We start from the raw sequence: 23,683 nt of genomic DNA, 5'->3' as shown, positions 1-23,683 counted from the left end.
GGCGCGCGGCGGGCAGCCCGCAGGGGCGGGGCGGGGTCCTGGCGGCGGGAGGCGGCGCGGGCCGGTGAGTGCGGCCGCTCCCGCTTCGGTGCGATCGTCCCACGCCGTGAGGGGCCGGGTGGCAGTGTCGTCCCCCTCCGTCACCCGCCGTGTGGCTGGTACCCGGTGGGCAGCCCCCTCTGCTCCCCACAACACCCCGCGGCCCCGGGCGCAGGGGCGAGGCGGGCACCGGCGCCACCGGGCCGCGGGGGGCTCGGCTCGGTGCGGGGCCTGTCCCCACCCGTGTCCTGGGGGCTGTGCCCCCCCCGCACCCCACCCCTGGGGCTGGGGTCCCCGCTGGCTCCTCGGCAGCGCGGGGCTGATGCCATCTCCCCGCCCGGGTGCGGCGGGGCCTGGGTGGGCGGGTCTCGGTGGGGCAGCCGGTGTCACCGGGCCTCTGCCCGCACCTGCGAGTTGTGGAACTGCCTCTTTCTTACTTCCAGGGGGGAGCGAGCGCCTCTTCCCTCCCTACGGGGTCCCAGGGCCAGCGGAGCCCCGGGGCTCCTCGGTGGCGGCACAATGGACTTGGCCTATGTCTGCGAGTGGGAGAAAAAGCCGAAAAGCAACCACTGCCCTTCCATCCCCTTAGTGTGCGCGTGGTCCTGCCGGAACCTCATCGCCTTCACCACAGACCTCAGAAATGAGGAGGAAAAAGGTACGGCGTGCTTGTGGAAGAAGGTTGGCTAACAGCTCCTGGAAAGTCCTGATGTGTTCAGGCAAGTCCTGCCCTCAGGAACTGCTGGGCCAGGTGGCCCGTGCTCTGCTTTGACCCAGAAATCTCTCCGCTGCACTAATCAACACAGGAAACTTGCGCTTTTCCTTCCATTTCTTAGAGTTAATGGGTGTTTTGTGCACTGGGGAGCAGTTCTCAATCTGCTAAACAAGGACAAGCTCTGCCTTGGTAATTGGTGCCTCACCTGATGACAAGCAGTTATTATCCTTCCCAGAATCATTTGATGTCAAAATATTTTATGTCTTCCCCCGCTCAGCTGAGGCTCTGTGGGTTTAGAAAGGCCAGCTGGGTAGCTGGTAAGGAGGGACGGTGATTCCCTTCTCTTTTCATGCAGATCTCACTCATATGGTCCATATCATTGACACTGAGCATCCGTGGGATGTCTATTCCGTTAACTCTGGCCATGCTGAAGTCATCACTTGTTTGGAGTGGGATCAGTCAGGTGAGCTTGGATCCCTTCTTGTTATCCCTGTGTCGCATCATTCATGTGCGTGCATTTCCTGAAATGATGGTATACCGTTTGTCGTGAAGAGGGACTTTATCCATCGCGTCGCAGCCATGAATTGGCAGTCTCCATTCAAACTGCACTGGGGTGGTTTGATTTCTCAGTTGATTTTTTTGGCTGTACCCCCTGGTTTTTACGAGGTGCTGTTGTCACAGGCTCCAGGCTGCTCTCGGCAGATGCGGATGGCCACATCAAGTGCTGGAGCATGACCGATCACTTGGCTAACAGCTGGGAGAACACCGTGGGCAGTATGGTGGAAGGGGACCCAGTTGTGGCCCTGTCTTGGCTGCACAATGGCGTGAAGCTGGCTCTGCACGTGGAAAAGGTTTGTCGCAGCTCTGCAGGGGATTCAGTCAGGAAGGCTGGCTCAGGTCCCTAGCAAAGGACTTGGGAAGCCTCTGTCTGTGTTCTGCTCTGCTCTGGGCTTCCTCTGTGGCATCAGACAAGTTGAGCAGTGGAGTTTTTCCAGTCAGAAAAGTCGGATTCCTAGCTCCTGCTGAATTTCAACAGGGGTTGGATGCCTTGTTTCTCCTGGTGCTTTAAACATGTCTTACTTAGTCTGATGTTTCAGTTTCCTTGGCTGTAAAATGGAGATAAATGCATTTCTTTGCCTGCTAGTAGTAATTGAGAAGAAATGTGTTTGAGGTCCTGAGGTTTGATCCAGGGATTTGGGAATGAGAGCCATATGCATACGGAGATAAGCTGCTTGTTTAGAAATGTGTCCAATTCTGTCAGACTCTAAAAAGAGCCAAGTCTGCCAAGCAGAAGTTGCCTACTTACATTTTTTTGACGCATTAACTCGTAGGGTGTGCCTTTCCCTCTGTTTAGTACTGGAGAGCCTGAGGCACAGGGATGTGAAGGGCTATGCAGCGGGTTGGTGTGGGAGCTGGATTTAGCCACAGAAATGGAGAGAGCTCGAGGCACAGGGGTTTGAAGTGCTGTGCAGCCTTTTGGTGTGGGAGCTGGATTTGGCCACAGAAAGGGAGAGGGGGTGTTGGTCTTCCAGGTTCAGCCCACTGAGTGCTGTGAGAGCTTTGCTGAGGGACTGGTGTGTTCCTGCTGCTGCCTGGACAGCTGGAACCACTCTGGTGTGGGGGCAGAGGGGCCTCTCCAGGGTCACGTTAGCAGAGTTGGGTGCGTGAGTTCAGTGCCCTCATCTGACTCTGTTCAACTCTGCAGACTGTGCCGCAGTGACTTCACGAGGAGAGCTCTGCAGTCGTGAGCACGTTGCAGATATCGGGTGCAAATGTCTTTATGTTGTTGACCTTTGTTTGCAGTCTGGAGCATCGAACTTTGGGGAGAAGTTCTCCAGGGTCAAGTTCTCTCCATCGCTGACGCTATTTGGTGGGAAGCCCATGGAGGGCTGGATTGCTGTGACCATCAGTGGGCTGGTGACGGTTTCTCTCCTCAAGCCCAATGGGCAGGTGCTGACATCCACCGAGAGCCTGTGCCGCCTCCGATGTCGCGTTGCCTTGGCAGACGTCGCCTTCACTGGTGGGGGGAACATTGTGGTGGCCACATCGGATGGTAGCAGCACCTCCCCTGTCCAGTTCTACAAAGTCTGCGTCAGTGTGGTGAATGAGAAATGCAAAATAGACACTGAAATCCTGCCTTCTCTCTTTATGCGCTGCACCACGGACCCTGCCCGCAAAGACAAATACCCAGCAATCACTCACCTGAAATTCCTTGCTCGGGACATGTCAGAGCAGGTGAGCATCTGCTGTTTTTAAGCAAGTAGGAGTTAAAGGAACAGCAGATAAATAGCTGTTTGCTCCACCTTTGGCTTCCCCACATGGCTCTGGATATGAACAATTGTGTCCTGCAATGCCCTTTGTGTGTCTGGAAGCGCTGCTAGTTCAGCTTCACTGTCAAGCAGGCTGCACTTAAAAGGTCTGCGGGTCTAATGGCTGAGCCCTCCAGTTCATGGAAAAGTAGCCTGAAAAGCCCCGTCCTTCGTTAGCCTGATTATGCTTTGCTTTGTTCATTTTCTGGATCTGGCACTGGTTGTTAGGGGAGCTCTGCAGGGCTGTCCGGGAGGTTCTGGGATGTGACGTCTTTTATCTTTAGGTCTCAGCTTCAAAGCAGCCCCTCTCCAGGACACTTAAAGCTCTTGGTCTGTGTGACTTAATTTAGTAGCTTAACTCTATTTGCCAGGGGATTGATAATTCAGTTCTGGAAAGCTAAAGTGATTCAATGAAGCCTAACCTCTTCTCTCGCCTCTGGTTAGGACAGACTGCCTTGTTGGAGAACACAGCGTCTGCTCTGGCTTCAAAGTGGATTCAGTTCCTGCCCTTTCCTTTCCGTTTAGTTTGTGCTGTATGTGAACGGCATCAGCAGGTCACAGGCTTGTGAGAAGTGAAATGGCTTGTGATGTGGAGAGGCACAGGCTGTGATAACACGTGGCAGAGCTCTGCCCCTCTCTCCTTCCAGCTGGAGCTAGGGACTTCACCGCCACGTATTGCTGATACAGTCCTCTGGTTTTTACTAGTGGAGTATAAACCGACTGGGAGAAGGAGCCTCAAAACAGAGGGGAGAGGGAGGGTTGGGAAGTGTGATGGGATAGCGTCTTTTCCCTGTTGTAAAGTTTGTGCATGTGGTTGCAGTATGGGTGTCTGCTTGGCAGGTGTTGCTTTGTGCTTCCAACCAAAACAGCAGCATCGTGGAGTGCTGGTCTCTGCGGAAGGAGGGCTTGCCAGTCAATAATATCTTCCAGCAAATCTCTCCTGTGGGTGAGTTTCTGCATCGGATTTTCTTAGAAATGGGAGCCTGGTCTAAGTGAAAATGTAAGACGTTACCGTATATATGGGGTTATCCAGAATCTCATATTTATTTTTCAGGTGTTCTCAGTCACATGCTCTAATCCATTTGCGTCTTAGGCAACAAATTGCTGGTTACCAGGAAGTGCTTTGATTGTTACTTTCACTCAATAAAAGACATTTTCTATGTTACGCTGTGCAGCCGCTCTTCCCACTGAGAACCAAACTAGCTGAGCCTTCTAAAGGAAAAAGATCATGCAGCAAAGCTAGTTTAATCAACCTATCCAGCCTGCGTGTTTTTTCCACCTGATTTCAGATATAACAAAATCAAATGTATGCTGTTTGTTCCAGTGAAATATAAAGGATTATTGTACGTAAGGATTTTTTTAATCACCACCAGCAGAGCCTTCCATCAAAAGAGATATAGCAAAACAAGTTATTTGCACAGTTCAGAAAAAAAACTAAGGAAATACGCTGGTCTGGTAGAATGAACAAATAGTCAGTGCTTGATCTGTAATCCCACGGAGCTGGGGAGCGTGGGCAAAAATTGATGGGGGGGGGGCGGGGAGATTGGATTTTCTGATCTCCTCAGGGAGAAGTGTCTCACTCTACTTATTTTTCAAAGTTGGAGACAAGCAGCCCATGATACTGAAATGGCGGATTCTTTCTGCCACTAATGACTTGGATCGGGTTTCGGCTGTGGCTCTGCCGAAGTTGCCTATCTCCCTGACCAATACTGATCTGAAGGTGGCAAATGACACCAAATTCTTCCCTGGGTTGGGTAAGCAGTTTCTGTTGTCTTTCTCCTAAATACGTAGCTTTTGCCTGAAACTTTACCTTCTTCATCTTCTGAACTATACCTGAAGTGAGAATGTGGAACAAACCATAGGAAATCCTGGTAGGAAAGCTTTTAGAGGCTTGGGGTCTTCCCAGCCATCCCATGTAATTTCCATGGAAAGAGGTGTATCTCTGTGAGATGCTGATGTGGCCTCAAGATACAAAGAGGGCTGCGAGCCCACAGCCTTTTGGGTGCTGTTGTGTTGCTACGTGGGCTTTTGGCAGTGGTCACTTCTCTGGACGAGGTCTGCGCCGTACCAGGAGGAGTTGCTTGCTCAGCCTCGGTTGTCTTCTCTCCCCAGGTCTGGCTTTGGCTTTTCACGATGGCAGCGTCCACATTGTCCATCGCCTGTCCTTGCAAATGATGGCTGTCTTCTATGGCTCTTCCTCCCAGCGCCCAGTGGACGAGCAGGCTATCAAAAGGCAGCGAACTGCTGGTCCCCTGGTTCACTTCAAAGCCATGCAGCTCTCCTGGACGTCTCTGGCCTTGGCTGGCATCGATAGTCACGGGAAGGTATTGTGCTCTGTTACGGGGTGGTGGCGTGAGTTGTTCTCATCCAGTCTCTCTCTAAGTGGTGATGGATTGCTTGGAAAAACACTGGGAACGTTGTCGCCAGCCGTGTGATCCATGATAAACAAGAAGAGATGTATCCTTTCACTGCAGGAGTTGTGTCCTTGGGTCGGGAATGAGCTGCCGTTGGCCCCGTGTTGTGTTGTAACTTTGGGAATGTTTTTGAGCCAGTTCTTGATGCAGGTTTTCCTTTGCCTCCTTTCAGCTGAGCATGCTTCGCATCTCCCCTTCCATGGGTCACGTGCTGGACATGAACATGTCCCTCCGTCACTTGCTGTTCCTGTTGGAGTATTGCATGGTGACTGGCTACGACTGGTGGGACATCCTGCTCCACGTCCAACCCAACATGGTCCAGAACCTGGTGGAGAAGCTGCACGAAGAGTATATGCGCCAGAATGCGGCCCTGCAGCAGGTCAGCGGGAGCTCCCTGGCTTACTGCAGAGGGGTCTCGGTGACTGGGAGGGAGGAGGGAGTAGTAACTACTCAGAAGTTACTGGCTGTGCTGTCTCTGCATACTCAAGCAACACTTGAGGTGTGAAGAACCTCCATTTAAGCAGTGTTCGTTTTCACTGAGATTAATGGGTCTCTACCTGTTGGAAACTTCTGGTGAGGTGGTAAGGTCTATTTTTGGCAGGGATTCCGGGAACAGTAGCACCGTTTGTACATGCACAGAACAGAGTTCATGCGCACAGAACAGTGTTCACTGTTCCTGTCATTCATGTGGCAGAAATGGAGAGGAGAGAATAAAGCAGCTTGCTTTAATGAGCTTATTCTCATTCTGCCTTTACTTCTGTATTTTTCCTGGTGTCTCTCTGTCAATCAGGTCCTCTCCACGCGCATTGTTGCCATGAAGGCGTCTCTCTGCAAGCTGTCCTCCAGCACGATAGCCCGTGTGTGTGACTACCACGCGAAGCTCTTCCTCATCGCCATTAGCTGCACCCTGAAGTCACTGCTACGCCCGCACTTCCTGAACACCCCGGACAAGAGTCCTGGGGACCGACTCACCGAGATCTGCTCCAAGATCACAGATATAGGTAGTGATCGCTTATAACATCTGCTCATAACAGAACATTTGAGTGTTTTGTATCAGATCATTCCCCTTTTAGGTTTGGTATAAAGCATTGTGGTCTCATAGTAACTCCCTGGGTTTGAGGAAGAGGGAGGTGACCTCTCTTGGCACTGCAGGGACAGGGGGTGAAGCTTGGATCCATCTTCCTGAGCCAGGAGATGTCTTGCTTCTGTTTCAGACATCGACAAGGTGATGATTAACCTGAAGACAGAAGAATTTGTCTTGGAGATGACTACGTTGCAGTCCCTGCAGCAGCTCATCCAGTGGGTGGGAGATTTTGTGCTCTACCTGCTGGCCAGCCTTCCTAACCAGGTGAGAGCCTGGGGTCCTGAGAGGAGCAAAAAAAGAAAAAAATCTGTGTGCAGTGTTTGGGTAGCTTTAGCCAAGTCACACACCACCCTGGTGTTCCTGTCGAAACAGGCACTTGGCAGAAGAGTGTAAGAAACAGCAGAAAACCAGAATGGTCCTTTCTGTGCCCATCTGGAGGCAGTGCTGCAGCGACTGGCGGCTGCATTCAGAGTGACTCATTTAAACTTTTGATGAACCTCTGTGCCTCTGACCCCTCCACAGCATCCCCTGGTAGTGAGTGCCGCAGGCTGTGTAGTGCTTGGGAAAAAAAAAAAAAAATTGTCTGAAAAGGGAGCAGTAAGCTGCATGTAAATCCCAATCTCAGCCGGTGGGTTTTGTTTTTTTTTTTTTCCCCTCTGCAGGGTTCCCCTGTGCGGCCAGGACACAGCTTCCTGCGGGATGGAGCATCCCTGGGCATGTTCAGGGAGCTGATGGTGGTGATCCGTATTTGGGGACTGTTGAAGCCAAGCTGCCTCCCCGTCTACACAGCGACCTCAGACACGCAGGACAGCATGTCCCTCCTCTTCAGGCTCTTAACTAAACTCTGGCTGTGTTGTAAGTGTTTGCCAGTTTCCCCAAACAAAAGAGTCCTTCCTTAATGTGGATTGTGCATGAAAGGAGTAATTGCAGGGCTAACTTCTGAGTGGGTCTGTACTCTTTAGAAAGGGCAAGTACAGCTGCCAAGTTAATTGTTTTCCGTGCTGCGTTGGCAGATGGAGGAGGAAACTGCGCTCAGTTCTCTTGATCTATAAATGAGAAATTTAAAGATCATGCTGGTGCTCTCTCTTTGCTTCATTTTCCATGCAGGTCGTGAGGAAAATCACATAACAGAGCCAGATGATACCCTGATAGATGAATGTTGCCTCCTGCCCAGCCAGTTGCTCATTCCCAATATCGATTGGTTGCCCATCAACGACGGCATTATCAGCAAGCTGCAGAACAAACAGCTTGTCCGGCTGCAGTTTGGAAAAGCTCCTGGGCTCGTTGGTCACACTGTCTCTTCCCAGTTTGATGCCTTTGTCAGGTACAGAGACCTGAAACGAGGGTGTGGTGTGGTGAGGAGAGGGTGTTGGGAGGCTTTGGGATCTCTTTGCAGCTCTGAGAGGTCGGTGGGTTTGGGACGCTTGTGTTTTTTGACTTGTCTGACCCAAGAGCAGTTTGTCCTCTCCGCTTGAATTCACTTCTTAGCTTGCGATGGGCTGGGAATTTAAAGTATCAAAAAGAGATGGCAAGTGGAGGGGAGGAAAAAAAAAAAAGTGCTAGTTTGTGTCATGTCAGCATGGCCTCCAGTCGCATGGTACTTGATGGACAAGACAGTCAAAGCCCACATCATGTTGGCCACTGAAATGCAGCTCACTGTCCTGGAAGCAGTTTTTAGGAAGCGATATTCTAGAAAAGTTCCCATTCTTTTTCCTACCCAGGGCACCTGGACAGCCCAAAATTGATCATCTGAGGCGGCTTCATCTAGGAGCGTACCCAACAGAGGAATGCAAGTCCTGTACCAGGTAAGTGCTTGAGTGTAATCCCTTTGGGGCAGGGGAGGTCTTGGCGGAAACTCACCTTGTTCTTTTTGTCATTCAAAAGCTCTTTCAGTCTCTGTTTACCATCCTAGCTGGTATCCCAGTAACATTTCGTGTTAATCCTGTCTGCAGGAGGAAATGCTGCTTCTGTAATAAGAGGCACGACTCTTGCATCAGAAGAAAAACATTGTGGTTGTGTTTAAGGCACAGAAGACCGAGATCCTTAAAATGTTCGTTGAAGAGCAGCGTCCTTGAGTTGAGATCGCTGCTGCTGTATTGTTGCAGCATGGCTGTTAGATTAAAAATCTTATTACTTTGCCTGCTACAGAAGTAACCCCAGCTCTGAGAATTAGATACATTCATCGTTACCAGTGATTGAATTGCATTTCATCTAAGGGCTGAATTGTGCATCATGGAATAAATACGATACTGCTGTAAGAGAAAAATGTGAGCGTGGTCAGGCTGCGCAGGTAAACGGAGACCAGAGTTTGGCCTGCAGGAGTCTTTGTTAGTGATGAGAGATCCCCGGCTTGTTTTGCAGGTCTGGTCTTTAAATAAAACTACCTGTGTTGTCGGACAGGAGCTGGTGAGAGGAAATAAACGCAGTATCCGTGGTGCCATTTTTGGGTTGCCTTTCAAACTAGGCTTGCATTTTCAGTCCCTTTGTGCTGTCCTCTTCATCCACCCTCAGAAAAGAGCCTGGATTTCAAAATAATGGTGCGGGGAGAAACCATCCATCTAATCATGTGATTGAATTAGCTTTAATTATTGGTTTTAATAGAAAGTCTCTGTAGCAGATCATTTTTACAAGACGACTGTCTGCTGTTTTATGTATAAATAGCAGCTGGGGCCTGTTGTCTTGAAGACAGCCTTCTGTTCCAAGATAACCTCTCTTCATTTAAGATAATTGCCTGCGTGGTTTCAGCTGGTTTTTAGTGCTCACAAACATCACCTGCAAATGACAAAAGCTGGTTTCCTCCTCGTATTCCTTGCTCCCTGTACTATCTGTACAGATGCCCCAGCAGTGCTGGCTTTTTTGCCCGCGCTTCTGTGTCTCCTGGGCCTGGCTGCACTTCTCTCTTCCCAGGTGCGGCTGTGTTACGATGCTGAAATCACCGAACAAAGTCACCGCGGTGAAACAGTGGGAGCAGCGCTGGATCAAAAACTGCTTGTGTGGGGGGCTGTGGAGGAGGATGCCCCTCAGCTATTCCTGAGCACACCTGTGGGCACAGAGGGAACAGCGGGTGCCAGGCAGAAATGCTGCTTGGGGTTTCCTTCCTCTGAGGTGTTTGGGGCAAAGGGGTGACAGCTCTTCTCCGGAGCGGCTGGGGAGCATCATCCTGATGCTGCCTGTGAGATGGCACCGAGCGGCTAGTCGCAGCGCTGCCGCTTTCCTTGCAATGATCTTTCTGCTGTAAAAAAAGAGGGGAGGGAGCTCTTCCTCTTTCCCAGGGAAGAGCTGGAAGGGAATGCCGGAGGCTTCCCCGTCATGTCTGGGGACCGAGGGCCTGGGAGGAGAGCGCAGTCTGGGCTGAGCAGTGGGCACAAGCCCCTTCCTGGGCAGAGAGTGGTGACCGGTGGTGGCGGGGGCTGAACGAAGTCCCTGGTGGAGGGGGAGCGCAGAGCCGGTACCTCCTGTTTGTCCTTTGCCGCAGGCTGCTCGGGAAGCGCAGCGTGGGCTGGTTACTCTCCCTTTCCCTGTGCTTCTCTGTCCCTTGAGTAAACTCGCCCCTCTGATGGGAGACTTCGCCATCATACCTGTCTGTGTTTTAACAGAGCAATTTCTTCCCCCTCCAGCAGAGCAGGAGCACGAGAAGCCTCGCTGCCTGGAGCGAACCCCTCTGGCTCTCGCTGAACCAGCAGCCTTTTTGTAAATAAAAATTTCCCTTGATTTTGTACAGAACGTTTGGTTTGTTTTCAAAACCGCAGCGGTCTTCCATGTGACGGGTCATACAGCACGTGGCCAGGGCAGTTGATGCACGAGGAGTAAAGAAGCAGGAAAGCCCCATTAACCGCCTGCCTGTTAGGAAAGGAGCAACCGTCGTTTGCAAAAGTGGAAGGGGAAATTAATGTTTTCAGGCTTCTGGGAGGTTATTATAGACACAAGAGGAGAAAACATCGAGTCCTTAGGGTGGTTGTAAGGCTGTAGCTTCAGGTAAAGCCAAACGCTTCAGCATGTTTGAGGAAGAGCATTCCTGGTGCGCAGCTCCGTGCTGCTCCCGAGGTCAGGTGAAAACCCTGTCAACTTTTTGCCCTTGTTCAGCGCTCAGCTACTGCTTCACTGTGCACTTTTATCTGCTAGAAATCGCAAATTAACGATGCCAACGTCGCATCTGCTGAACACGTAGCCCCGGTGCGTGACCTGGGTGCGCTTGCTCTGCTTCCTAAGGCTCTTCAGTCCTTAGGGTGGGCTTTTCATCACATGAGGAGAGCCCCCGAGCCTCCCACCCTCCCAGCGAGTGGGGCGTAGTGGCGTGCTGCGCGGCAGGGCCTCAGGGCTCCCAGCTGCCAGAAGACACTTGGAGCTGCTGCTCTGGGCTTGCCCGGCTGCGTGGGAAGCCCCGGGGCGGGGGGACCTGCCCGCTGGATGCCCAGCCGGGGCAGGCAGCTGCCCGCTGGCGGGGGAGCTGCCGGGGAAGATCTGCCCTGTGCTTCTGCTGGGATCAAACCAGGCTGAGAGCGCTCAGCACCTTACCAGAATCAGACCTAAACAGCCGTGTGCTTTGACAAAGTGCAGTGGAGATGCTTGGAGCTGAGCTGTGGCTTGGCCAAATTGCTGCCCAGCCAGACAACTGGGCATCCCTGGAGACCACGTAAGGGGGGGGACAAGCCAGGTCCTACGTGTTCCTTTCCCTCTGGAGCTGCATTTTCATTTATTAGCGAAAAGTTGAGCTGATGGCAAAGTGCTCGTCTCTCGGCTCCATTTAATGCTTTGCTGTATTGAGCTGGTCTCTGCCTCGCTGTTCTGTGGTAATTAAGGAAAATGAAATGGCTAATTAGGAAACTACAACTTCTTGTTAAGGCTCTTTCCCCTGTAACTAAAACTGTAATCAGCTTGGGCCCTTGGTAGTCTCCTTTTGCTCAGAGACCAGGTTTGGGGTTATTAAATGGTTGATCGCTGCTGCTCGCTGTTTGCACCGAGGTGGGACCACGGAGGTGGGACCGCTCGGCAGGAGGACGGATGGTGGAGCCCTGCAGCTGGCAGCGGAGCTTTAAAGGAGGGTCTTAAAGCCCAGAACCACCTTCATCTGTGCCACAAGGGCCGTCTGCCCGTACGCCCCTCACTCCTGCTGTGTCGCCATTGCTTCTTGTCAGACTCTGCCCCGCTCCCAGGATGGGGATGCTGCATCCCAGGGGATGCTGAAGGGTCTCGCAATGCACTGCCGTGCTGCTGCTGCCCTGCTCTGATCCTTTGTGCCTTCGCCCCGGTCCTGCTCCCTCTAAGGGCTGGGGGACCCCCATCTACGGGGGACAAGGGGCTCCTCTGCACCAAGGTCCGGCACTGCCACCGCAGGGGACACGGGACAAGGACTGGGGCTCCCGGGGCTGGAGGGGGGGTCTTGCAGGCCAGGCTGCGGCTGGAGGATGGGGGCTCACCCTCACCCCTGCCCCTCCTGAACACCAGCACAGGTGTCTCCCATCTCCCTGCCTTTGCCTTTCCACGTGGCCCTGGCACAGGGATCGAGGGTCCCAGCACGGATCCTGCCCCGCTGGGGGAGCCGGTGCTGCCCTCCACCTTATCAGCCTTTTGCAGATTCTGCTTCAACAAATATTCGCACAATGACCCTGCGGGAGGTTCCCAGCTTCAGACCTTATCGCCCCACAGCTGTGCTGCAGGATGTGTCCCCTGCTCCCACGGAGGCACCAGGACCCGACTGGGGGTGCTCAGCTGTGGGGTAGGGGGGTGGGAGTGGGTCCTGGAGGGGTGCTGGGGGCTTGGCGGTGGCTATGTGCCCCTTGAGGAGAGCCCACCCTGGGGCAGAGCCGGTGCCAAGCGCTCACAGCAGCGAGTTTGCGGGGTCCCAGCACATGGCCAGGGCAAAGGAGGGGATGGGGCTCCCTCTGTGTGGGTGGCAGGGAGCGGGGGTGGGGAGGGTGGGGGAGGGGCCTGGCCACACCATCCCCCTGGGCTCATCCTCAGCATCCCCCCCCATGCCCAACTCCTCGCAGCACCGCCTGCACTCCCTGGGCAGGGGGCTCCCGTGCAGACCCCCCCCCAACACCCCAGCAGCTGTGCAGAAATGGCCATCGCTTTATTGCAGCAGGTCGCAGTCAGCGTGACAGGCACGTCCAGCAAAGCCTGTGGCTCGCACCAGCATGGGGGGCTGTGACCCCCCGCCCTACCCCAGCTGGGCCCTGTACTTTGTGACTGGGGGGCCAGGGACCCCCTTCCCCTGGTTTCTCGCTGGTTCCCTGGCCCAGTCCCCCTCTGGGACGTGGGGACGCTCCAGGAGCAGGTTGGGGAGCGGTGGGAACCCCCGGTGCTCAGCGGGGCGGCTCTCCCCGCGCGCAGCGTGGGTGCTCTGGCCGTGCCGGCAGCAGCAAGCCGTGGCGTGGGGCCGGCTCCCTGGGGGGGGGGCTCAGCGAGTGTCCCCCTCCCCAGCCGCAGAGGCCATGACGCTGTCGATCCAGGCCACGTACGGGGCGATGCGGGTGTAGATGGCAGGTTTCTTGTAGTTGCCGCAGACGCGGGAGCCGGCCGTGACCACCCCCTCGGCCACCCCGTTGCAGACCAGGGGGCCACCGGAGTCTCCCTGTGGGACCAAGGCTCGTCAGCCCTGCTGAGGGTTTGCTGGCCCAACCCAGCCTGTGTCCCCCCCCGACCCTGGAGCTGGGGGGCCCCCCTGACCCAAGGCTCTGCGAGGGGCAGAGCGCCAGCCCCTGGGGGCTCTCAGCCATGGGCTTCACGCGCAGGAGCCGTGGGCTGGGGTCCTGCCCTGCCCCGCCAGCCCTCGCTCCTGCCCTTGCTCTGCTGACAGCCTGGACCCCCAGCTCTGCCAGGACACTGTGGGGCGGGCAGGGGGGTCTTTCAGCGTGGGCACTGGTGACCCAGCAAGACCCATCAGCGGGAGCCCTTGGGGCACAGCAAGTCATGCCCGTGGCCCCGTCCCTGTCTGCGGGCTCACAAGAGCTGCTTTGCAGCGGCCAACACGGGGCAAGGAGCCCCCATCACCCTGGGGCCGCAGCCCCATCCTGCCCCACAGCCCCTTCCCCTCTTCCAGGCTGCAGGTGTTACTCCCCACCCCACTCCCCCACCCCTGAGGAGGTGGGCAGCCCCAGCCCGTGGGGCAGTGGGGCAGGAGGTGATGGGAGGCTGGGGTGAATGCTACCTTGCAGGTGTCCTTCTTGCGGGAGTCGGTGCACATCATCTTCTCGGTGATGGTGTGGTCGTGGCGGGTGCGGTGGTTGCAGACGTCACGGCTGATCACCGGCCGCTCCAAGCTGTGCAGCTCGTCCGGCCGGTGGCCGCTGTGGCTGGTGGTCCCCCAGCCTGCCACCTTGCACACCGTGTCGGCCGCCACGTCCCTGTCCTCCCGCTGGAATGGCAGCACCTGCACGTGCTCGTTCAGCTCCGCTTTCTCCTCCAGCTGCCACAAAGCAAGAGGGGACTTGGGTCAGCGGGGACCAGCTGCCACCCAGGACCCAGCTGGGCACGGCGAGCTCAGCCCCAGCGCCGGGGTGGCCCCAGTCTTGGTCGTGCTCGGGGCTTTGCCTTCCCCCCACAGCTCCCAGGACGTGGATTGGGGCAGGAGCTGCAGCCAGGAGGACCGTGGAGAAGGTGGAGGCATTTGGATGCAGCCCAAAGGCCTTTGGTGCGGGAAGCAGGGACCATCCCATGGGATGGGGAAGGATGGACAGGGGAGCCGAGCAGTCCCAGCCCAGCCTTGAGGGTTTCATCCTGCCACCATCAGTGACCCCGTGGGGTCCCAAGGGGCAGAGCGATTTGGGGGAGTGGGGCTGTGCCTGGCGGGTGGCAGGGAGGAGGGTCCCGGGAGCCCCAAGCCCACCTGGAGGAGGAGGAGGTCGTCCTTGTTGTTGTGGATGTTGCTGCCGGGGTGGGGGATCTGGACGCGCACCCGGTACAGGCGTTTGTGGGGCTCCGGCTTCGTCAGCGAGTGGGCGCCCAGGAGGACCTGGAAGGTTTTGCCGTCCCTGGAAGAGAGGTAGCGTGTGGGGCATGGGAGCTCTGCCCACCCCATGGGGCACACAGGGCTAGGGGTGTCGCTGCACCCCGCCACAGAACTGGGGTGCTGGGAGCTCCTGGGGGTCCGGCAGCCCCTGCCCAACCCTCACCGCAGGTGGGAGCAGATCCCTGGTGCTGGGGTTGGGGCTGCGGAGCAGGATTTGACCTGAGGCCAGCAGGCACTCCCGGCACAGAGCAGCCCCCACACCAACCCCCCCGGCACTCACGTCTCCTCGGTGCAGTGGGCAGCGCTCAGCACCCACTGCTCAGCGATGAGGAAGCCCCCGCAGATGTGCTGCCCATCCAGCTGCAGCGAGGCCATGTAGGGCATCACGTGGGGGTCAGCCTTGCGGCCCCCCAGGATCCGTCCCCGGGGCTGCCCTGATGCAGGTAGGAGAGAGGCCGGGTTAGCTGGGCATTGCCCCAGCCCACCCAACAGGACACAGGGGCAGGATCACTCAGTGGTCCCCTCCGGGGGTCCCTGGACCCCTCCCCGTGGGTTGCTGCAGCACCTGGCTGCAGATGGAGGCAGGAACTGGGGGGACTGGGAAGGAACCCCCCACTGTGCTGGGGGTATCGCTGCCCCAGCCTGTCCCCGTTGCGGGGTGCAGGGGGGTGTACTCACCGTCCACCGTGGCTCCCAGCAGCAGCAGGGCAAGGACGGGAGCGGGACTCAGCCCCATGGCTGTGGGGTGGCTGTGGGGCAGGCGCTGCTCGGCCGGGGCTGGGGCTGGCTTTTATCGCCAGCTCCGGGGCGGTGGGGGGAGCAGGAAGGGACAGCGCAGGGGGAGCAGGGGGAATTTCCGTGGCGTGGGCAGAGCAGTGTTTTTAAATATTCAGCTTATAAAAGGGGTCAAGAGTTCCCAGCATAAACAGCGCGGGAGGGAGGAAACAGCCTGTCCCAGCTGCCGGCCCTGGCACCCGCGGCCGGGGATTTCTGCGCCGCTGTTCGAAGCCAAAACTGAATCTGGCTCTTGGCACGTGAAGGCTCTGGCACGCACAGCAGCACCTGGGCCTGACCCCAGCCCCCCTGCACCAGGGACCCCCACCCAGCTGGCCGGGGAGGGTCGGTGGGAGTGTGGTGGTGGGTGCTGGCTCGGTGGGTGCCCAGGGCTGCCAGAGCAGAGCTGAGCATCCCCCGTGGGTTTGCCCTTGTGGCTGGTGAGGATGGGGACGGTGGGGTTGGGACCACCAGCACCTGGTGGGTGTCCCCAGGGGAGACCTCTGCCCTGAGGGAAGCTCCTGCGAGGGCTGGAGGAGTGGCGGTGGCAGGGGATGATGGTGACGGCAAGGGTGGCAGGGATGGCAGTGATGGGATGGCCATGATGGCAGGGGTGGTAGGGTGGCGGTGACAGGGTTGGTGATGATAGCAGCAGGGGTGGTGGTGGCAGGGATGGTGGTGATGGCAGTGGCAGGGGTGGCGGTGGCAGGGGTAGTGATGGCGGTGGCAGGGGTGGTGGTGACAGGGGTGGCAGTGGCAGTGGTGGGGGGGTGGCAGGGGTGGCAGTGGCAGGGTGGCAGTGGCAGGGGGGTGGCAGGGGTGGCAGTGGCAGGGATGGTAATGGCAGTGGCGGGGGGGGTGGCAGGGTGGCAGTGGCAGGGATGGTAATTGCAGTGGCGGGGGGGGTGGCAGGGTGGCAGTGGCAGGGATGGTAATTGCAGTGGCGGGAGGGTGGCAGGGTGGCAGTGGCAGGGATGGTAATGGCAGTGGCGGGAGGGTGGCAGGGTGGCAGTGGCAGGGATGGTAATTGCAGTGGCGGGGGGGTGGCAGGGTGGCAGTGGCAGGGATGGTAATGGCAGTGGCGGGAGGGTGGCAGGGTGGCAGTGGCAGGGATGGTAATTGCAGTGGTGGGGGGGTGGCAGGGTGGCAGTGGCAGGGATGGTAATTGCAGTGGCGGGAGGGTGGCAGGGTGGCAGTGGCAGGGATGGTGATGGCAGTGGCGGGAGGGTGGCAGGGTGGCAGTGGCAGGGTGGCAGTGGTGGGGGGGTGGTAGGGGCAGGGTGGCAGTGGCGGGGGGAGTGGCAGGGGTGGCAGTGGCAGCCCCAGTCCCCTCTGCCTTTCTCACTGGTGCCACTAAGCGGAGCCACCGCCGCGGCTCCCGGCGCGTCCCCGGAGCCCCCACCCCCGCCCCGGGTTCCCCCCTGCCCCGGATCTCCCCCCGCAGCCGGGCCGGGGCCGGGGTCGCGCTGCCTCCACTCCTCGCCGGGATGGACCCCGACGCCCCCAGCCCGGCCCGCAGGCTCCGCCGTGCCCCCGCCAGCGCAGCCGGGACCCAGCGGGGCTCGGGGGCACCGGGCAGGGGTCGGAGCCCACCCTCCCGCTCCTCCTCCTCCTGCACCACGCGCCCGGCCCCCCAGCCCCCCGCGCCCCCAGCCCGCCCCCGGCCCCCCGGCGCGGAGGGTGCGGGGGTGCCCCGGCCCTCGGGGGTCCCTTTGCGGAGGTGGCTGCGGCTCCCCGCTGTCCCCACGTGCGGCGGCCCCGAGGGGGATTTTCCGCTGGGAGAAGCGGCTTAATCGCGGCTTCCAGCGATCCGGGATTGAGCCGGGGAAGGGCCGGGGGGCTCCTCCCGCCGAGGGGCACAGATGGAGCCCGGGGGGCGGGGGCCGGGGGGGGGGGGGGGGGGGGGGCCGGGGGGGGGGGGGGCGCAGAGCCTGGACGGGACCCTGGAGGGGTGGGTGGTGGTGAGTATGGGGCACAGGGTGTGGGGTAGGGGGCTGGGAGCGGGCTGCACGGCGCGGGGGGCAGCGAGGGCAGCAAGGGGAGGCGGGCGGAGGGGAAAAGGGGCATCAAGGGCAGGGAGGGGCAGCAAGGGGGGGCAGCAAGGGCAGGGGGGGCAGCAAGGGCAGGGGGAGCAGCAAGGGCAGGGGGAGCAGCAAGGGGGGGCAGCAAGGGGGGGCAGCAAGGGCAGGGGGGGCAGCAAGGGCGGCAGCGAGGGCAGCAAGGGGAGGCGGGCGGAGGGGAAAAGGGGCATCAAGGGAAGGGAGGGGCAGCAAGGGGGGGACAGCAAAGGCGGGGGGGGACAGCAAGGGGGGAGTGACGGGGGCAGCAAGGGGGGGCAGGGCTGCCTCGAGAGGTGCTGAAGCCCCTGAGGGGTGGGGGGGAGGGCAAAGGGGCTCGGCACCCGGTTCCCCAGCCCTGGACCCGGGGGTCTCGGGGCTCCAGCCGAGGTTGGCTCTCCGGGCAGGGGTTCGCCCCGAGGCCCGCGGGGAGGGGGGGTGCAGGGGTGCAGACCCCAGGGGGGTGCCAGGGGACGGCGGAGCTTGGGGCGGGGGGGAGGTTGGGGGGTCACGCACCCCCCGTGCTGCGGGACCCCCGCCTTGGCAGCCGCAGGGAGGGGGAGCTCGGCGGGGGCGGGGGGGAGGGTCCCCGCGGGGTGGTGCGACCCCACTCCCGCAGCACGTGGTGGGGAAGGGCTGGGCTGGGGGAGGGGGCCGGGGGGGGGGGCGCTGGGACCCTCCCCCCGGTGCCTGCTGCAGAGCCGAGGCGGGGCAGATCCGGGGGGCAGAGCGCTGCGGGGGTCAAAGCGCTGCGGGGGGGGGGTCGGTCCTGCTCTCTGCCCTCGGCCCCGCCCGCCTTTTGTCTCGCCCCCGACCCGGCCCCCCCATACCCCCCATCACCCCCCCCCCAGCCCCAGCCCCCCCCCAGCACCCCGGCCCCGGGCCCGCGGAGGCTCGGCGCCCCGAGAGGGGCGGGGGGGGGCGGGGCGGGGCGGGGGGCTGCGGGGAGGAGGAAGAGGAGGAGGAGGAGGGGGCGGGGGCGGAGGAAGCCGCCGCTCCCCGCGCTCCGCCGAGGCAGGAGCATCCCGGCTCCCGGGGAGCCCCGCGGCCGCCGCCCCCCGCCGCCCCCGCCGCCCCCCGCCCCGCTTCGCCCCGGGCGGCCGCCGCAGAGGTGAGTGGGGGGGCGGCGGCCGCGGGGCTGCACAAAGGGCCGTTCCACCCCCCCGACCCCCGCCCGCGGCTGCGGCACGGCCGGGAGCGCCCGCCCCTCCGGGCCTGCGGGGCAGAGCCCTGCCGCCCCTCGCCGCAGCCCCCCCGCTACTGCCCCCGGTGGTGCTCCCCCCCACCGTTGCCCCCCGGTGGTGCTCCCCCCCCCACCATTGTCCCCCGGTAGTGCTTCCCCCACCGTTACCCCCTGCTGCTCCATCCCCGTCATCACCCCCCTCCTTGCACCCGGAGCTCGGTGGCCGTTTCGGGGGGCTGGGGGGATGCCCGGGGCCCCCCACTCTCGGCTCGGCTCTGCGGGTGGCACACCCCCTCTCCACGCCCTCCACAGCAGCCTCGCTGCCTGCCTGTCGCGACAGCCGAGCCTCCACCCCACCTGTTGTCACAGCCTCTGGCTCAGCCGGACCCCACTGGGGTGCTGGGGGGGCCTTGGGGGGAGCAGGGACAGCCCCCGGTACCGAGAGCTTCTCCCCGGTGGGCGGCTGCAGGGGGGCAGTGGGGTGAGCCTGGGGGCTGCCCGAAACCCCTGTAGGGCTGAGGGCTGGAGGTGACGCTGCTGCCCCACGGCAGGGCGGAGGTGCAGCCCAGCGGGACCCCGGCGCCTGCCCCAGGACCATGATCCCCCCCAAGGAGAAGGCCAGGGCTCCCAAGGACAGCATGACGCTCCTGCCCTGCTTCTACTTCGTGGAGGTGGGTGTAGGGTGGGTGGGGGGCTCAGCTGGGGGCTCCTTCCCCAGGCCCTGGTCCTGCCCTGGCATGGCAGAGTCAGGGGCTTTGCCCATTCCCAGTGGGGCTGCACGACGCTGGTGCCCACCGTACTGGGCAGCGCGGTGGTTCCGACGCTCTCATCCCCTCAGCTGCCCATCGTGGCCTCCTCCATCGTGACGCTCTACTTCCTGGAGCTGACGGACCTCTTCAAGCCAGCCAAGGTGGGCTTCCAGTGCTACGACCGGGCGCTCTCCATGCCCTACGTGGAGACCAACGAGGAGCTCATCCCGCTGCTCATGCTGCTCAGCCTGGCCTTCGCGGCGCCAGCCGCCTCGGTGTGTCCTGGGGCTCATCCCGCTGCGGGGGGGTGAGATGGAGCCTGCCCAGCAGCAGAGCCAGGGCTTGGGGCCAGGGGTTGGGGTCCCGGTGGCAGCATCACTAGGGGACCAGTGTGGGGAGCCTGGTGGTGCCCTGCACCCATGGGGTGGCACCGCCAGCAGCCCAGACCCCCCCGAGCCCCTCGGGGCAGCACCCCCTGAGCTGCTGGTTCCTCCCTAGATCATGGTCGGGGAGGGCATCGTGTACTGCCTGCAGTCCCGGCTGAAGGGACGCGCCGGTGCCGAGGGCAGCATTAACGCCGGCGGCTGCAACTTCAACTCCTTCCTGCGCCGGACCGTAAGGTTTGTGGGTACGTTGTGCCGCAGCCCGGGCAGGAACCTGACCTGCCGTGGGGGCTGGTCCGAGGGGCCCGGGGCTGGAGGGAACGCAGGGGCACGCTGGATGCGACAGCCCAGACCCCAGACAATGAGCTGACCCTTCCCAGCGCCTGTGGGTGCCCTGGGGCTGGGGGGGCCCTGGCTGCCCTGCGTGGGACAGGGGTGACCCACTGTCCTGCTCCGGCCATCTCCAGGCGTCCACGTGTTCGGGCTCTGTGCCACGGCCCTGGTGACGGACGTTATCCAGCTTGCCACGGGCTACCACGCTCCCTTCTTCCTGACCGTCTGCAAGCCCAACTACACGCTGCTGGGCACCCCCTGCGATGCCAACCCCTACATCACCCAGGACATCTGCTCGGGCACAGACAAGCACGCCATCCTCTCTGCCAGGTACATGCTGGGGCAGGGGGACACCCGCACCGTGATGCCAGCCCTCCTGCCCCCTCCCAACTGTGTCCCCCCCCCCCCCCCATCTCCCCTGCAGGAAGACTTTCCCGTCCCAGCACGCGACGCTCTCGGCTTTTGCTGCCGTCTACGTGTCGGTGAGTTCCCGGCATTGCCTGGCTCTTGGCCCTGCATGTGCTGGCTTGGGGACACCATGAGCTGCCGAGCTGCAGCGTCCCTGTCCTGCCGGCACACGCCCTCCTGTGCACAGAAAAGCTCTGCCTGACACGCATGTGCCCGTATTCGCTGTGGGGGTGTGCACGCAGGTGTGCACACTCAGGCACTGGCAGCTCCTCGTGCACCCAAGAGCTCGACGCATGGCCAGGGAGGGGGGAGGCTGCGGTGCCGTGATGGCTGTGGGTGCCGGTGCCACCAGCCGCGACTAACAGCCTGTTCCTGCCCCATCATCGCCGCCGCTGCCACTGCTAGATGTATTTCAATTCCATCATCTCGGACAGCACCAAACTCCTCAAGCCCATCCTGGTCTTCGCCTTTGCTATCGCCGCCGGCATCTGTGGCCTGACCCAGATCACCCAGTACCGCAGCCACCCCGCCGACGTCTATGTGGGCTTCCTGATCGGCTCCGGCATTGCCGCCTACCTGGTGGGTGCTGGTCCCTGACCTCGGAAGCGGCTCGGCAGGGAAGGATGCGGTGTGAGCTGCAGCACCCAGGACTGTGCTCACCCCATGCTCCCCCTCCCACAGGCTTACCACGCTGTCGGCAACTTCCGCGCCCCGACGGAGAGAGTCCCGGTACCGGCGCCGGCCAAGGACGCGCTGCGGGCGCTGACGCAGCGGGGCCACGACTCTGTCTACCACCAGAACAAGTCGGTGAGCACCGATGAGCTGAACCCACAGACACGGCTGGAGGAGGCGGCGCGGCCGGTGCCACGGGAGAAGAACTCCCTGGGCAGCCTGAAGCGGGCCAGCGTGGATGTGGACCTGCTGGCCCCCCGCAGCCCCATGGGCAAGGAGAACATGGTGACCTTCAGCAACACCCTGCCCCGCGTCAACACCCCCTCCATGGACGACCCCGCGCGGCGCCACATGACCATCCACGTCCCTGTGGATGCCTCCCGCTCCAAGCAGCTCATCACCGAGTGGAAGCAGAAATCACTGGAGGGCCGGAGCATGACACTGGCAGAGGAGGCAGCGCATGGCCGGGGTGCTGGGGACACCGGCGAGGATGTCCCCCCCTCCCTCTACCCCACGGTGCAAGCGCGCTCAGCCGAGCGGGCGGCCATGGGGCCCCGTGTCCTCATCCAGCCCCGGCCGGGCGCCTCGCAGCTGGTGCACATCCCCGAGGAGAGCCAGGCGGGTGCCGGTGTCCCGGCCGGCAGCGGGGCGGCCGTGCGAGCCAAGTGGGTGATGGTGGCGGAGAAGGGGGGGGCGCAGCGGGTGGCCAACCCCCCGCGCCTGATGCAGGTCATCGCCATGTCCAAGCAGCAGAGCATCGTTTCTGTCACCCCCAAGCACTCAGAGACGTCCTCGTCCTCTACCAGCTCCGACTCTTCACAGTACCGCTCGCCCTCCGAGCGGGACAGCTCCAGCATCATCACCATTGACGCCCACGCCCCCCCACCACCCCATCGTCCACCTCTCCGCTGGCAACGGGCCCTGGGAGTGGAAATCAGGGCCAAAGGGGCCAGAGGGGCCGGACGCCTACGAGCTGGGCGAGCTGGGGAAGGATTTCCGTGCCTTCCGCCCAGCCAAGAGCGCCGGCGTCTCCCCTGGCTCCTCCGTCAGTGACATGGAGCAGGACGAGCCACGCTACGGCAGCCTGGCCACCATCCCGGGGGCGGCGGGGGGGGGCGGTGGGGAGCGGGGGGACACCCCCCCCCGAGGGGCTGCTGGGCACGGCCAGCCAGGAGTCCACGCTGCGGAGGAAGCCGGCGGAGAGGGACGGGCAGGTGGACAGCGAGGTGGACCACTACTACAAGAAAATGCAAGCCAGCCGGAGGTTTAAGGACTGAGCCTCCATTGCCTTCCCCGCGTCCAGCCCGCCCCGGTCCCCTACCCCGGCTGGGGGGGGGGTCTGTGATGCCAGGGTCCCTCTCTGCTGGGGGGCATCAGGATGGGGCTGTCTTTGGCGTTGGGGTGACGGAGCAGCACGAGGCAGAGCACAGTCACGCTGGACCCTGAGCCAGCCAAGGTGTGGGGGGCTCTGCCCCACCCCCGGCAGGCAGGTCTGGGTGACTCTGAGCACTTTGGACTTTCTTTTTCTCTCCAACACAGGTGCTGACATTTCGGAGGGGTTTAATTTATTCTGGCTCTGGAAGTGTACATCTGTCGGGGTGGGGGGAACAAATGGTGCTGAAGGGCTTTGGGGGGGCTGGATCAAGGGGTCTTGGGGGGCAGGGGCTGCCGTGGGACAATGGTTCCTGGCTTGCGCGCGGGTTTGTGGATGCTGGGGGTCCTGCAAGAGCCATGCAGGAGGGGTCGTCGTAGCCCCCCCATCCTGCACCACTAGTCGGTGGTGGGGGCAGACAAGGGGGGATGGTGTCGGGAGGGGGGGGGTTGCCCAGGGCCAGGGCTCTGGGCATTGTGGAGACTGTAAATACTGCACGGATTGAAGTAGAGGGTGGGCGTTGGGGTGGGGGCGCAGGGTCCGGGCGCTGCCAGGGCTGGCACAGCAGGGGGGAGCCAGGGCAGAGCTCTGTCCCCAGGAGCAGCAGCCCTGGGCTGTGGCCTGAGGTTTTTTTGGGGGGGGGGGGGATCTCCAGGCTGTGAATACGTCTGTTGGGCAATGCCTGGAACTGCTGTGGTTTGAAAAGCAAATAAATATGTGGATGTTCCCCCGCTGGGCTCCTTCACCAGGGGCAGGGGGGCTGCTGGTCCCACAGCTGCTGGGGGAGGGTAGGCTGGACCAGGGCTCGCCAGCACCTGCAGGGGCTGCTCCAGGCAGGTGGGTGCCATGGTCTGCTGCCCGGGAGAGCCCCAGTGCTGCCAAGTCAGGGCTTGGCACATGGGATTCAGGTGGGGAGGGTGGGGTGGGGGGGCTGCCTGAGCCTGGGCCGTGGCTGAGCAGCCCAGCGGCGATGGAGAGTGTGATGCTGCTAATGCACCGTGTGACACCCCCCTCTTTGGCCGCTCAGGGTCCCCACCCCTCCAAAATGGGCTCAGGGTCCTTCTCTCCCCCTCACCGGGCTCAGTTAAAACCCCTCCAGGCCCGCTCCAACCCATTAACCATCAGGCAAGCGCAAGCAATTCCGTTCCTGCAGCATGAGATGTGACCACCCATCAGCTGCCTGGGGTGAGGAGGGGGCTGCGAGCCGTGCCAGGTGCTCCATCGCACCCTGGCAAGGTGGTGT

The 23,683-nt window shown here is 61.0% G+C and overlaps 3 protein-coding genes across 6 annotated transcripts; 2 read left to right on the top strand and 1 right to left on the bottom strand.

Moving 5' to 3' along the window:
• The first annotated feature begins 38 nt into the window (after positions 1-38).
• MED16 (mediator complex subunit 16) lies at positions 39-10,276 on the top strand. 4 transcript variants are annotated; one of them, XM_040589146.1, is made up of 15 exons: positions 39-64; positions 483-694; positions 1,107-1,214; positions 1,433-1,602; positions 2,555-2,986; positions 3,901-4,006; positions 4,659-4,814; positions 5,173-5,384; positions 5,647-5,853; positions 6,265-6,475; positions 6,689-6,822; positions 7,221-7,413; positions 7,666-7,882; positions 8,280-8,363; positions 9,466-10,276. In XM_040589146.1, the coding sequence occupies exons 2-15, from the start codon at positions 559-561 to the stop codon at positions 9,590-9,592; spliced, it is 2,493 nt and encodes an 830-aa protein (XP_040445080.1). In that variant the 5' UTR covers positions 39-64; positions 483-558; the 3' UTR covers positions 9,593-10,276. The 4 variants fall into 4 exon arrangements, with proteins under 4 accessions (XP_040445080.1, XP_040445078.1, XP_040445082.1 ...); XM_040589144.1 differs by having other exon boundaries at positions 62-165; XM_040589148.1 differs by lacking the exon at positions 39-64 and adding an exon at positions 140-158.
• Positions 10,277-12,610: 2,334 nt separating this feature from the next.
• On the bottom strand, positions 12,611-15,323 carry CFD (complement factor D). The gene is made up of 5 exons (XM_040589206.1): positions 15,188-15,323; positions 14,790-14,943; positions 14,387-14,531; positions 13,709-13,966; positions 12,611-13,132 (listed from the first exon to the last, which is right to left on the bottom strand). Exons 1-5 carry the CDS (start codon positions 15,243-15,245, stop codon positions 12,959-12,961), a joined length of 789 nt encoding a protein of 262 aa, XP_040445140.1. The 5' UTR covers positions 15,246-15,323; the 3' UTR covers positions 12,611-12,958.
• Positions 15,324-19,065: 3,742 nt separating this feature from the next.
• PLPPR3 (phospholipid phosphatase related 3) lies at positions 19,066-22,666 on the top strand. Its single transcript, XM_040589158.1, is given in 9 exon segments — positions 19,066-19,194; positions 19,362-19,547; positions 19,771-19,900; positions 20,123-20,318; positions 20,413-20,470; positions 20,802-20,975; positions 21,078-21,947; positions 21,949-22,220; positions 22,222-22,666. Coding segments are annotated over 9 exon segments (2,085 nt in total). The 5' UTR covers positions 19,066-19,119; the 3' UTR covers positions 22,346-22,666.
• Positions 22,667-23,683: the final 1,017 nt, after the last annotated feature.

The sequence above is a fragment of the Falco naumanni genome, chromosome 4 (genome assembly GCF_017639655.2).
Source record: "Falco naumanni isolate bFalNau1 chromosome 4, bFalNau1.pat, whole genome shotgun sequence".
NCBI classification, from domain to species: Eukaryota; Metazoa; Chordata; class Aves; order Falconiformes; family Falconidae; genus Falco; species Falco naumanni.
Note: the sequence above shows the minus strand (reverse complement) of the source record. Positions and strands in the feature narration are given on the sequence as shown.

Bases quoted from the DNA above. Each gene is read 5' to 3' on its own strand.
- CFD (XM_040589206.1), bottom strand. From the start codon at position 15,245: ATGGGGCTGAGTCCCGCTCCCGTCCTTGCCCTGCTGCTGCTGGGAGCC. The intron at 14,532-14,789 runs GTGAGTGCCGGG...CCTCTCTTCCAG, and splicing joins GCCCACTGCACCGAGGAGAC to GGACGGCAAAACCTTCCAGG. The intron at 13,967-14,386 runs GTGGGCTTGGGG...GCTTTGTGGCAG, and splicing joins ACGACCTCCTCCTCCTCCAG to CTGGAGGAGAAAGCGGAGCT.
- MED16 (XM_040589146.1), top strand. From the start codon at position 559: ATGGACTTGGCCTATGTCTGCGAGTGGGAGAAAAAGCCGAAAAGCAAC. The intron at 5,385-5,646 runs GTATTGTGCTCT...GCCTCCTTTCAG, and splicing joins GCATCGATAGTCACGGGAAG to CTGAGCATGCTTCGCATCTC. The intron at 6,823-7,220 runs GTGAGAGCCTGG...TCCCCTCTGCAG, and splicing joins TGGCCAGCCTTCCTAACCAG to GGTTCCCCTGTGCGGCCAGG.